This window comes from Microcaecilia unicolor, chromosome 9 (genome assembly GCF_901765095.1).
Source record: "Microcaecilia unicolor chromosome 9, aMicUni1.1, whole genome shotgun sequence".
NCBI classification, from domain to species: Eukaryota; Metazoa; Chordata; class Amphibia; order Gymnophiona; family Siphonopidae; genus Microcaecilia; species Microcaecilia unicolor.
The window spans coordinates 202,826,619-202,839,402 of record NC_044039.1 but is presented as its reverse complement, the minus strand read 5'-3'; the positions used below and the strand labels follow the sequence as shown (position 1 = coordinate 202,839,402).

Below are 12,784 nucleotides of genomic sequence, written 5' to 3'. Positions count from 1 at the left end.
ACTGTCTAAGGTAAAGCGTATCCCAATGAAACTTACAGCTTAGCTTTTATTTGGTAGGTTTTTGTAATTTACTTCAATTATATACTAGGCTACTAAAGTGTAATCCTATTTTATAACTTCCCCAGTTCGAAATTATTATTCTTGTACATCACTTAGATAAGCACAGGAGCTAGTTAACATCAAGGCCTGCTGTTATTGATTAGAAGATGTTTTGCAAGTTCTCTCTAAATCAGGGGTTTTCAACCCAGTCCTTGGGGCACACCTAGCCAGTCGGGGTTTTCAGGATATCCCCCACTGAATTCAATGGGGATATCCTGAAAAGCTGGACTGGCTGGGTGTGCCCCAAGGACTGGGTTGAAAACCTCTGCTCTAAATAGTATGGAGAGAGGGAGAGCCCATCATGCTAAATATTTAGAAAAGGCTCGCAAAGCCCCGATTTCCATGTGACATTCCTTGACAGTGTAGGTTTTAGGACCATGTTACTGTACCTAGTGAGACTCTGCATAACATGTTATTTTATCTGTTTCATGCAGAAGAGCACTATCTAGCCTTTTAAAATTCACGGCATATTGTGCGCTGATTGTGCCTCACCTCCGCTTCCCCCAGGCCGGCCTCCTCTTCCCGCATCTCCGTCATGTCCTTGAGTTTCTCTGAGGTCGATGTGAGCCACAGCTGCAGGTCTGCGAGTCTCTTCTCGAACAGCTGGTGCTCACTGATGCCCTGCTTACACATGGTTAACTTGGCCTGAAGGAGAGGGGGATCAGACATGGATAAATCAGCAGCAAACTCAGGGAAAGAAAACATGACCTGTAGGATTTCCTACTGTGAAAAAAAAAAAAAATCAGAAAATCGTCTGATACACCTGAATACAGAATCCGTTTTACTAAGCTGTGCAGGCGCCTACGTGCATCCAAATTGCGTCAATTTGGAACTACCACATGTCCCGGGCGGTAATTCCATTTTTTACATGCATCTGATATGCGCGGCAGAAAATATTTTTTTATTTTCTACCACGTGGTGCGTTGGTAATCAGCAGTGTACGCACTCTGACGATTACCACCCAGTTAATGCGTGAGAACTTACCGCTAAGTCAGTGGATGGCGGTAAGGTCTCAGGCCCAAAATGGATATGTGCCAATTTTTATTTTGCTGTATGTTCATTTTTAGCCAAAAAAAAAAGGTCTTTTTTGCAGGCGCGCTGAAAAATGGACCTGCACGTGTCCAATACATGCGCCTACAACGCAGGCCATTTTTCGACGCACCTTAGTAAAAGGACCCCACAGTTAAGTTTCTTTTCTTTTATTTATTTAAAACAATTTATATTTCTCCGTCCAGAAAATAAATTTATCCTTCACAGATAACAGGATCAAAACACAAAAGAGTTAAATAAACAAACACATAATAATATATCACATACATCAACAACAAAAACATTAGACACAAACAAAATAATCATAAAACACTCAGCAATTCCTATCAAAAGCTTCATAAAAGAAAGAATTTTTTACTTGCTTTCTAACTTTGCCAAATCATTAACCTAGCGTCACTTCACTGGCAAAACATTCCATATAGAAGACACAGAAATAAAGACAAATTTTTAGCAGTAAAAATCAGCATTAACTGCAGGAACAGGAACTTGACATGAGTCAGAAGAATGTAAAACATGGGTCAGAACGTATTTTGTAATTACAGTACTTCTTTTAGATAAGCAGATGAGGGACTCTAGAGGATCTTAAAAAAACAAAGGGGTCGATATTCAAAGGATTTAGGGGGAATTCATCAGGCAGTATTAAGACCTTAATGTACACACTAAATGATAAAATGCCCGTTTTATAACTATGGGCGTTTTAGCAGTTTACTAAGCCACGGTAAAAATCAGCTGGTGGTGAAAGCCATTATATTCTGCCAGCTGATTTCTACTGTGAGCTAAAAGGGCATATCAGCGTTTACCGCCAGCTAAAACGTTACTGTGGCTTAGTAAAAGACCCCCCTTACTGTGTGTTAATTCCCTTAACGCACGTTAAGGCCCTAACGCCTGCGAGCAAGCCTTAAAGTTGCTTGATGAACTCTCCCCTATGGCTCTTAACTATGGAGCCCTTTTACAAAGGTGCGGTAACAAGACCAGTCTAGCGTGCCCCCCCCCCCCCACCCCGGTGGTAATTTCAGATTTGGAACGCGCCCATACGGCCGGGACAAATTATTTTTTTAATTTTCTACCCAGTGCGGCATTTACAGTGTTAATTGGCAGTTGGCGCATGCCAACTGGTCACCACGTATGTAGTGTGTGAACCCTTACTGCTAGATCAATGGGTGGCGTGAAGGGGTCAGGCCGTAAATAGGCACGCACTGGTTTCAATTTTACCGCAGGCCCTTTTCCCTGCCCATTAAAAAAAAAAAAAAAAAGTCCTTTTCCCAGACACGGTAAAAACTGGCGCGGCGCATGCGCCCACACTACCACAGACCACGTTTTGCTGTGGCTTAGTAAAAAGGACCCCTATGAGACTTATGTTCATAACTTGCCTCTTTGAAAATTTACTAGGCCTGAGTGCATAAATCTTTACTAAAAAATGTCACTAAATTCTTAAATTGAGGATCACAAAAAGTGGGTGGTAACTGGCAGATTTAAGTTTATGATTATTGAGAGCTAGATATACTGCCTTTGTTCAATGGAAATCATAGCGGTTTACAAAAAAAAATACAATATGTACCTAGGAAAGATACACAACTCAAGCACTCCCAGAAAATAATACACAAAATTAACACCATAAAACAAAATAAAATACATTACATAAAAAAGTTGTTAAAATAAATAAATATAAAGGGGGGGGGGTGCAGTCTCTCGGGCCAAGTCACAGGGCATGCTTTCAGCTTCAAGTAATGTTAAGTGTGAATTGGAAATGATGAGTTTTTAACATCACTTTACATTTTGTAAAGGAACATTCAGACCAGATAGCAGGGGGAAGGTCATTCCATAATTTGGGAAATAAAAAAAAGAAAGTAGAGTTACGGGTTGCCTCATCATAGGCTTTCTTGGGGGGGGGGGGGGGGGGGGGGGGGTTGGAATTATTAAGGTTGCAGTCGAGGGATCAAAGCGCACAAAACTGGAGCAGTGGCGTAGCCAAGGGTGGGCCCAAGCCCACCCACTTAGGGTTCAGGCCCACCCAGTAGTAGAACACCTATGATGTGGCTGGCAGGGATTCCCAAGCCCCACCAACTGAAAACTCCCAACAATTGTCCCTCCTGCATATCTTGTAAATAGCAGATCTTCGCCCGCAGCAAGCAGTGACTAATACATACTGCTTGCTTTGGCCCCATAGCCTTCCTTCTGATGTATTCCCACCTATGTGGAAACAGGAAGTTGCATCAGTGGGAAGGTTGTGGGGAGCAACATGAGCAGTGAGTATTAGTTCCTCTGCCCACCCATTTTGGTCCCAGGCCCACCCAAAATTAGGTGTCTGGCTACGCCCCTGAACTGGAGTGTAGGGAAGAATAATTTAGGCTGATAAGACGGGCAACCAGTGCATAGGGCTTTATGAGAAAGAACTAAGAGGGTCTTTTACTAAGCCACAGTAGCATTTTTAGCGCACATTATTGTGAAGAAAGTGTGTTTTAAGCCTACAAAATGTATTGGATATTTTCCTGTCTTAAATATGTCTGAAGTGTATTTCTCCTGTTTGGCCACCAGATGGTGCATGTTTATGCTTAAAGCTGTTACAGAGGACTGACTTCTCTTTCCTTTAGTTGGCACACAGATAGTAGGAAGTGCCTGTAGTGATGTAACCAGCTTTTATTTGGAACTTGACTGTTCTAGGCTCTGATTGGCCTGGAGTTTGAAATTACCCAGAAGATGCTGGCTGTTGCTTCAGTTTCAGCCCGGGAGAAGAGAGAGAGAGATCTCTTTGCTGAAGCTCTGTGAACAGATATATGCCCTGATCTCGCCAGGAACTTTCTAGGAAGTATGCAAGTGTTTAGTTAGTGTCATAATTGATCCATATTTTGTTCAATATTTTTTTAAGAGAATAAACACAATTGTTTGTTCGCCCTGTTTGTCTGAACTGATAAAGAATCCTGGTGGTTTGTGTGTTGTGTCTGTCAGTGCTTTCTGGGAACTGTGGGACCACTAGGAGTGTGGCCCCAGTACCCTAGAAATCATTGGGGATAATTTGAGACTCGCCCAGAGGCTATTGTGACCCAGTCGGTGGGAGGAGGGTGCTAGTGTAGAGCACAAGCGGCAGTTGAAAGCAGACCCGATCCATGCTGGGGATAGACCCTCTAAGTGGCCGCAGGGTGTGAGAAAATGTGTAAATATATTGTTTTTTCATTTAACATAATTGCAAAAGAATAGCTTATGCCCTGGTAGAAAGGAACTCTTTAGGGATAGAAGTATCATTATACTTCTGTAAGCCCTCTCTAACAGAAATCACCATATTATAGCTTTCTAAAATCATTAACAAAAGGAACTCTGTTAGTTTAAAGCAATGTGTGAAAAGTGATAAAAATGCTGACGCAAGAAAATAGAGAAGAAATGGAGGTAAGAAGCCCGAGCTCCATTAAGGTTTGAAGATAAGAAAATGCAAACCAAGCAGAACTAACAATGGATAGAGGCTCAGCTGCTTGGGTGATAGAAACTTTTTAGAGGACTGTCATATGATAATTAACAATGATGTATTAGGGGTTGGTAAATGTGATCAATATCCAATGAGAAACTTAGGGACAGATACTTAATGCAACCAAAAAGAAAGGGTATATAACCTGTAAACATTAAGGAGGGGTGTGCCTGTTGCTTCTAGAGGCACCCATTCTTGCAAGGGTGTATTTTGAAATAATAAATTAATTAAGACTTGTTTCACCAAATCAAGTTTCATAAATTCTTTTTGTACAAGTTCTCAGGTTATCTGGGGACTGTTTTATAACAAGGGTAACCCCGGGTGGGTGGCCAGGCATTTCATAACATTTAATGATTAGCACACACTGAACAATAGAGATGCCCATATATTCCTACAGCTGGTAACATCTGGTCTCCAGCATTAAGAATCTAATGAAAGCTAAGTACTACCTTGAAAATACGATATGAATGTAACACGTATACTGATAATTAAAATATTTAAAATGAAAAAAAGTTATAAAAGCTAAAAAAAATATTGAAAAATATAAAGAGATACATCTAAGGATTGATGAGGATTGCGTTACTACCCTTTATAGACAAATGCTTGGCTCATTTAGCCAAACTAGGGGAAAAGTACGCTGATCTGATAGATCCTACTATGATCCCTTGTCTCAAATTGACCTTTGAATAACTATATGAAAGTGAATAGATTGAAGTAGAGCGTTTGTTAAGTTGTCATATATTCCTACGAGCATCTCTAGGATTTAGCGCATGCTAATCATTAGTGTGCGCTAAAAAAACTACCGTGGCTTAGTAAACAACCCCCCTCAAACTTTAAACTAGATATGAAATTGGACTGGTAACCAACCCAGCTTAATGAAAAAGGAAGAAACTCAGTCAAAGCGGGGAAAAGAGGTTAGGAGCTTTGCACTGATTTTCAGCACTAGGCTCATTAATTAGGATCATAAATCTAGGCAAATGAACGTCAGGCTTAAATTTAGGAGTGCAATTTTAAGCTCCTAAGTTAAGATGAATTTTCGGCTGAAAGTGTATGCTCCTAAGTTTGGCTGAAAATAGTGCACAAATTTATCATCATCATTAGGATTTATTAACCACCTTTTCGAAGAAATTCACCCAAGGTGGTATAAAGAATAACTGAAACATAATTTGCTTTGATGGATGAATCTGAATAACAGAGCCGGTGGTGGGAGGCAGGGATAGTGCTGGGCAGACTTATACGGTCTGTGCCAGAGCCGGTGGTTGGGAGGTGAGGATAGTGCTGGGCAGACTTATAAGTCTGTGCCAGAGCCGGTGGTTGGGAGGCAGGGCTGGTGGTTGGGAGGCGGGGATAGTGCTGGGCAGACTTATACGGTCTGTGTGCTGAAGAGCACAGGTACAAATCAAAGTAGGGTATACACAAAAAGTAGCACATATGAGTTGTCTTGTTGGCCAGACTGGATGGACCGTGCAGGTCTTGTTCTGCCGTCATCTACTATGTTACTATGTTATGTTTATAAATAGCTCCTGAGCTTGGGAGCACTAATAGAAGAGCTTAGCATTTTCTGAATATTGGGCTCCAACACTACAGTTTTAAATTTGATCCTTTAAAAAATACTAGTAACCAATGAAGCAGCTGCAAAACATGGGTAATTTGTTCCTGATAGGCAAATCCCAGTGATTATCATTCTGCTGTATTTGTGTATTAACTGAAGAGCCCCTTCTGTAGACAAAGACAAACCAAAATATAGTATATTATAAAAATCCAGAGATGGAATGATTAGAACTTCTAAGACAGTGCTAAATTCTCGTGGAGGAATTAACGGCTTTAAGGGGTCATTTAACGCTCTAATGATCCACACTTAAGTGCAAAACTTAAGTTGTGGTAAGTGTAAAGCTTGTGTGGTAAATGTTGAAGGTTGATGGACCTTCGGTCTGTCCCAGTACGGCAAAGCTTGTGTTCCTATGCACAAGTAGGTTATAAAGGAAACTGAAGTTGTTTTGGGGGAATGTGGAGATATGGGATGGGGTGCCATGCTCTTTGGCTGTGTTAAGAATTTTGAAAATCAATAAAACACACAAATTAAAAATCTAAATCCCGGCAGGATTCCTGAACTGTAAGCCATCCACCCCAAAACACAATGCATTGTTCTTTTCTGCTGAACAGTCCAGGCAAAAAAAAAAAAAACCGATCAAAACATCTCAAAATACTCTCACCTATTCAAAGTGAGGGGAAGCAATTTACTAATATTTCATGTGAAACTGTGTTGAAAGCAGCCATAATATCTAGACCAATGGGAAAGACTGATTCACCTCGATCAATTTCTAATTGAAGGGTGCCAACGTTTTTTTTTTTTTGCTCTGCAGTTGAAGTTTATAAACATGCACCAGGAGACTTTATGCAAATCAGTATGTAGGTTAATGTATATTACATCGATTTTGCATGCATTATTTTCACATGTCCTAACAATCCGACTGTGTGTTGATGAATACTCACTCCTAATAATTTGATGCAAACATGCATTTCTGAGATCTGCCACTAGATGGCACAGTATAGCCACAGTCACAGTTAAGGATTGCTATTTTTCTTGAGGTCAGCGTGCAAAAGATTTTATCTAGGCTAGAACTGGGTTTTAGTTGAGTTAATCTGGTTAAAGTATGGATTTTCTAACTGGACATATTTGTGTAGTTAAAATTGTGTAAGCCCCCCACAAATTTAGGACAGTAACAGAAAGACTATCAGGAGTGTTTATTGGGTGAACTGAATTGGCCAGTACAACAGTCAGTGCTAAAATTTGGCTAGGTAACTCTGCACAAAACAGCAAGTCTACATTATCTGCTCAAAGTTTTGAGGTGTGGGGCAGGAGCACAAGTAGGAACAGCTCCTAGTCCTTGTAGGAGGTTGCAGCCTCCAGGTCTGGGCAGAGTGTACCCAGTTCATTCAAGTGAGGAGTGTGTTACTCCTGCTGCCTATCCCCACCCCCCCCCCCCCCCCCCCACCGCCATTCCCACCCTATAACACAGATTCTCAATCTCAGTCTAAAGGCCAACAAGAACCTGCTCATAATTTAACTCCTCCTGTTGGCTCCCTTTTTGGAACACATCAGGGGTGCAGGGCCGGTCATAGCAACTGCGGGGCCCTGTGCAGACCAGTTGAGTGGGGCCCCCTGCCCCACCCAAAAGCTCTCCCTCTGTTGCAGCTTCTTGCCTATGCAGGACAGGAAATTGAGTAGAGAGAAATCTTCCAGGCCACCGAAGGCAGTGTGCCTACCTCACTGGCGCTGCCGGCGGCCCAGAAAATTGAAGAAGGCAGCGGTGCTGTGAGCCAGAACTAAGGGAGCAGGTAGGGGAGAGCTGAAGGCAGTTAGACTGAGAATAGGAGATGGCCGCTGAAGCAGGGAGCGGGAAGGAGATGCTAAGGCTGCTACGGGGCCCCTAGGAGCGCGCGGCCCTATGCGACCGCCCCTGTCGCAACTGCCTAAGACCAGCCCTGCAGGGGTGTAGCCAGAAGTTGATTAACGGGGGGGGGGGGGGGGGGGGGGGAGCTGGGAATGGACAGAGGGGCCAAGCGTTCCTTCTCGGTGCACCTCCCATCCCGGGATCATACCTTTGCTGGTGGAGATGCTGATACCCTGCCAGCTGAGGTTTTGCTGCTGGAGCGCTGCCTGTGCTGTCTGAGAAGCAGGGAGGCTGCTCCAGACTCCAACGCCAGCACGTCCACTCATGCTCACTTCAAATACATGAACTAAGCATGCGGGGAACAAGTGCCGGCATCGGAGGTTAAAGCACCCTGCCGACTTCCTGCTGCTCAGGCAGTACGGGCAGGGCTCTGGCAGTGAAACTCTTCAGCTGGTGGGGCTTCAGCACCTCTGCCAGTCATATTTTGGCTGCCACAATGTTGGAGGGAGCCTCAGCCTGAAGAGAGGAGGCCCAGGCCCCACTGGGGTTACGCCACTGATTGGGATATGTTCCAATCAGTGATAAAAAAAACTTTCTCCAGCTGCAGAGAAAATAGGGGAAAGGGAAATGGGACTTGATATACCGCTTTTCTGAGGTTTTCACAACTACATTCAAAGTGGTTTACATATATTCAGGTACTTATTTGTACCTGGGGCAATGGAGGGTTAAGTGACTTGCCCAGAGTCACAAGGAGCTGCAGTGGGAATTGAACTCAGTTCCCCAGGGTCAAAGTCCATTGCACTAACCACTAGGCTACTCCTCCACTAGCAACATTCCATGTAGAAGCCTGCCCTTGCAGATCAGCAACGCGGCCGCGCAGGCTTCTGTTTCTGTGAGTCTGACGTCCTGCACGTCAGACTCACAGACACAGAAGCCTGTGCGGCCGCGTTGCTGATCTGCAAGGGCAGGCTTCTACATGGAATGTTGCTAGTGGAATAGCAACATTCCATCTAGAATCTCCAATAGGGAAAGGGAAATTGGGACTTGATATACTGCCTTTCTGTGTTTTTTTGCAACTACATTCAGAGCGGTTTACATATATTCAGGTACTCATTTTGTACCAGGGGCAATGGAGGGTTAAGTGACTTGCCCAGAGTCACAAGGAGCTGCAGTGGGAATCGAATTCAGTTCCCCAGGATCAAAGTCCACTGCACTAACCACAAGGCTACTCCTCCTATTAGACCTCCTAACCATTAGACCTCAGCCTAATGGTTAGTGCAGTGGGTTGAGATCTTGGGGATTCCAGTGCAATTTCCACTGCAGCTCCTTTATGACCCTGGGAAAGTTACTTAACCCTCCACTGCCCCTGCTGTAAAACTTAAGATTGTGAGCTCACTAGGGACACAGAAAGTACTTGTATACAATATGTAAACCACTTTGATTGTACCACAGAAAGGCAGTATATCAAATGTATTACCCTTTCCTTTACTTCTAATATATCTGGCACTGGAGGGAAGTCATGACCTGCATTACTCTGCCCAGAGCTAAAGGGGTCCCTTGTCCTTACTGACAGCTCTTGAAAAAAATTGGGACAAAAAGTCTAACATAGAAAAGCACCTGGTGAGACACTCACTCCGGTGACTCCCCCCCCCACCCCCCCAGCTCCCATTCACACCCCATACCCCTAGTGCCCACCCCCCAGCTAACCTGAAGCAATCTCTTCAGATTCAGGTGGTCAGAATTCAGCTGGCTGATTTTGTGCTTCTGGGTAGGGTGTGACTGAGCCGAGGTCTCAAACTCTTCAATTTGAAGTCTAAGTTTCAGCCGTTCATTCTCGATCTTCTGCAGCAGGAAAGGAAAATAACGCAATTACCGAGTACCCAGAGCATTCACTTCGATACCATCTGTCATCTGTTTTTCCCATTTATTTATTTATTTGTGACATTTATATCCCACATTATCCCAAACAAGTTTGAGTTCAATTCACACTGCATGCTTGTGGAACATGGTGGAACTAAATGGAACGTGCGTTCTACTGATGAAACACTACACCACGGAACGGCGCAGGACAGGGAGCTGCGCACGCAGAGCACGGCTGTAGTGCAGCACTGTGCTACAATACGAGTGACAGAGTCTGGGCCAAGGGGTCAGCGTATTATGGGCAAAATTGAAGCTGAATCCCAAAAGCTACGTCCTGGACTACAAATGGCGAACATTCCAACACGCCCTAGAACACCAATATACCTTCCAATTGGGAGAGGCAGACTGGAAAATAAAACAAGCTGGACTGCGCCACACTCCTACGCAGAAACTAAACACAGACAGAGCCTCACCAAGCAGAGAATAAGAGAGGAAAGACTTGACCTAGAAAGACGCAAGACACAGACTGAACTGGAAACCCCAAGAAGCCAGACACTGGAGAAATAAAATCAGAAATGCATTTCCTCCCGTACTGTGCATACTACAAAGACATCAGAGACGCACATTTCTGAAAGCTCTAAGAGAGAGAAAATCAAAGGCTTCCCCCAAAAGAATGAGAAAGAAATCTCTGGGGAAAGAAGAGAAACAGAAGCTGCAGCAACAAAATATGTTTTATCAATAGAGTGAGCAACAGTGGTCAGTGCTTTTTCCAAACCCTAGTTGCAGTGGCTAACTGAATATCTGGATAGGGAATCACTGCTGGTGCTATCCGGGTTGCTAAACAGATAAAATTGTGACAGCCATATCTCTGTCCTAACTATATTCAGAAATTATTCAGAAGCGAACTGAATATTGTCACTAACCAGGTAACTGGTCCACCCCAGCACTATCCGAATATCACCGAGGCGGTCTGTGAGGATATTCAGTGGCATTATCCGGATAGTACTGAAGCGGTCTGTGAGGGTATTCAGTGGCATTATCCGGATAGCACTGACGCGGTCAGTGAGGATATTCAGTGGTATTATCCGGATAGCACTGAGGCGGTCAGTGAGGATATTCAGTGGTATTATCCGGATAGCACTGAGGCGGTCTGTGAGGATATTCAGTGGTATTATCCGGATAGCACTGAGGCGGTCTGTGAGGATATTCAGTGGTATTATCCGGATAGTACTGAAGCGGTCTGTGAGGATATTCAGTGGCATTATCCGGATAGCACTGAGGCGGTCTGTGAGGATATTCAGTGGTATTATCCGGATAGCACTGAGGCGGTCTGTGAGGATATTCAGTGGTATTATACGGATAGCACTGAGGTGGTCTGTGAGGATATTCAATGGCATTATCCGGATAATACTGAGGCGGTCTGTGAGGATATTCAGTGGCATTATCCGGATAGCACTGAGGTGGTCTGTGAAGATATTCAGTGGTATTATCCGGATAGCACTGAGGCGGTCTGTGAGGGTATTCAGTGGTATTATCCGGATAGCACTGAGGCGGTCTGTGAGGGTATTCAGTGGTATTATCCGGATAGTACTGAAGCGGTCTGTGAGGATATTCAGTGGCATTATCCGGATAGCACTGAAGCGGTCTGTGAGGATATTCAGTGGTATTATCCGGATAGCACTGAAGCGGTCTGTGAGGATATTCAGTGGTATTATCCGGATAGTACTGAAGCGGTCTGTGAGGATATTCAGTGGTATTATCCAGATAGCACTGAAGCGGTCTGTGAGGATATTCAGTGGCATTATCCGGATAGCACTGAGGTGGTCTATGAGGATATTCAGTGGTATTATCCGGATAGCACTGAGGTGGTCTGTGAAGATATTCAGTGGTATTATCCGGATAGCACTGAGGCGGTCTGTGAGGATATTCAGTGGTATTATCCGGATAGTACTGAAGCGGTCTGTGAGGATATTCAGTGGCATTATCCGGATAGCACTGAGGCGGTCTGTGAGGATATTCAGTGGCATTATCCGGATAGCACTGAAGCGGTCTGTGAGGATATTCAGTGGCATTATCCGGATAGCACTGAGATGGTCTGTAAGGATATTTGATGGTATTATTCAGATAGTACTGAGACGGTGTAAGCTTATTCAGTGGCACTATCCATAGAGTGACTTTGAATATCCTAGTCAGCAGCACTTATCCGATTAGTAGGCACTGCTGAATTTTGGGCTGACTGTACCCTGCCACCAGGCCACAAATGTAATCTGACCAGAGACAACCTGGAGCAGCACTAGAAGTGTTAATGCAGAGAAAGACAGGGAAAAGGCAGGAAGCAGTGGGTTTGTTGTAGGGCAGGCCAGGGCGGTCTTGCACCAGGACTGACCTGCAGTCTCTGCAGTTGTCTCTCTTTCCCTGCCAGGTCAGGCTGCTTCTCACTTGCTGCTGTCACATCTTGTCTTAGCGCAGCCAGTCGCTTCTGCAAAGACTCCAGGGTGAAATCAAAGTCTGCGCTCTCGTCGATCAGACCCTAAACAGAAGACCAAACCCGTCAGGCTCTTCTTTAAGTTTCAAAAATGATCTTGGAAGTTACCTGGTATATGCTAACAGTGAAAAAGCCTTGGCTCAGGGAATGGCCAGCATTAAAGACACACAAATGAAAAACGAACATTTATATAGTGCGGCTCTAGGGGAACATTCTTCGTAGTGCCAAAATGCTCTCTATGTCATCAGCATTAGCCTTCTGCTCTACTGGGAGCCTGGTGGGCATATCTGACAGTACTGCTACGAAATGCAGAGCCAAGTGAGAGGGCAGAGGGTCAGAGTGGTACTCAAATAGGCTAGAATACTCTCTGTTACAGATGGCACTCCCTCTCTGGAAGTGAAAAATCAGCTTTGCATAGTGTTAGAAGATCAACCGGTT

The 12,784-nt window shown here is 44.2% G+C and overlaps 1 protein-coding gene across 1 annotated transcript in view; it reads right to left on the bottom strand.

The window, feature by feature from the left end:
- Positions 1–12,784, bottom strand: part of SYNE3 (spectrin repeat containing nuclear envelope family member 3) — a 138,806-nt gene that overhangs the window by 28,685 nt on the left and 97,337 nt on the right. The window contains 3 exon segments of the mRNA XM_030213911.1: positions 592–744; positions 9,709–9,843; positions 12,248–12,391. Coding sequence (XP_030069771.1) covers positions 592–744; positions 9,709–9,843; positions 12,248–12,391 — 432 coding nt within the window.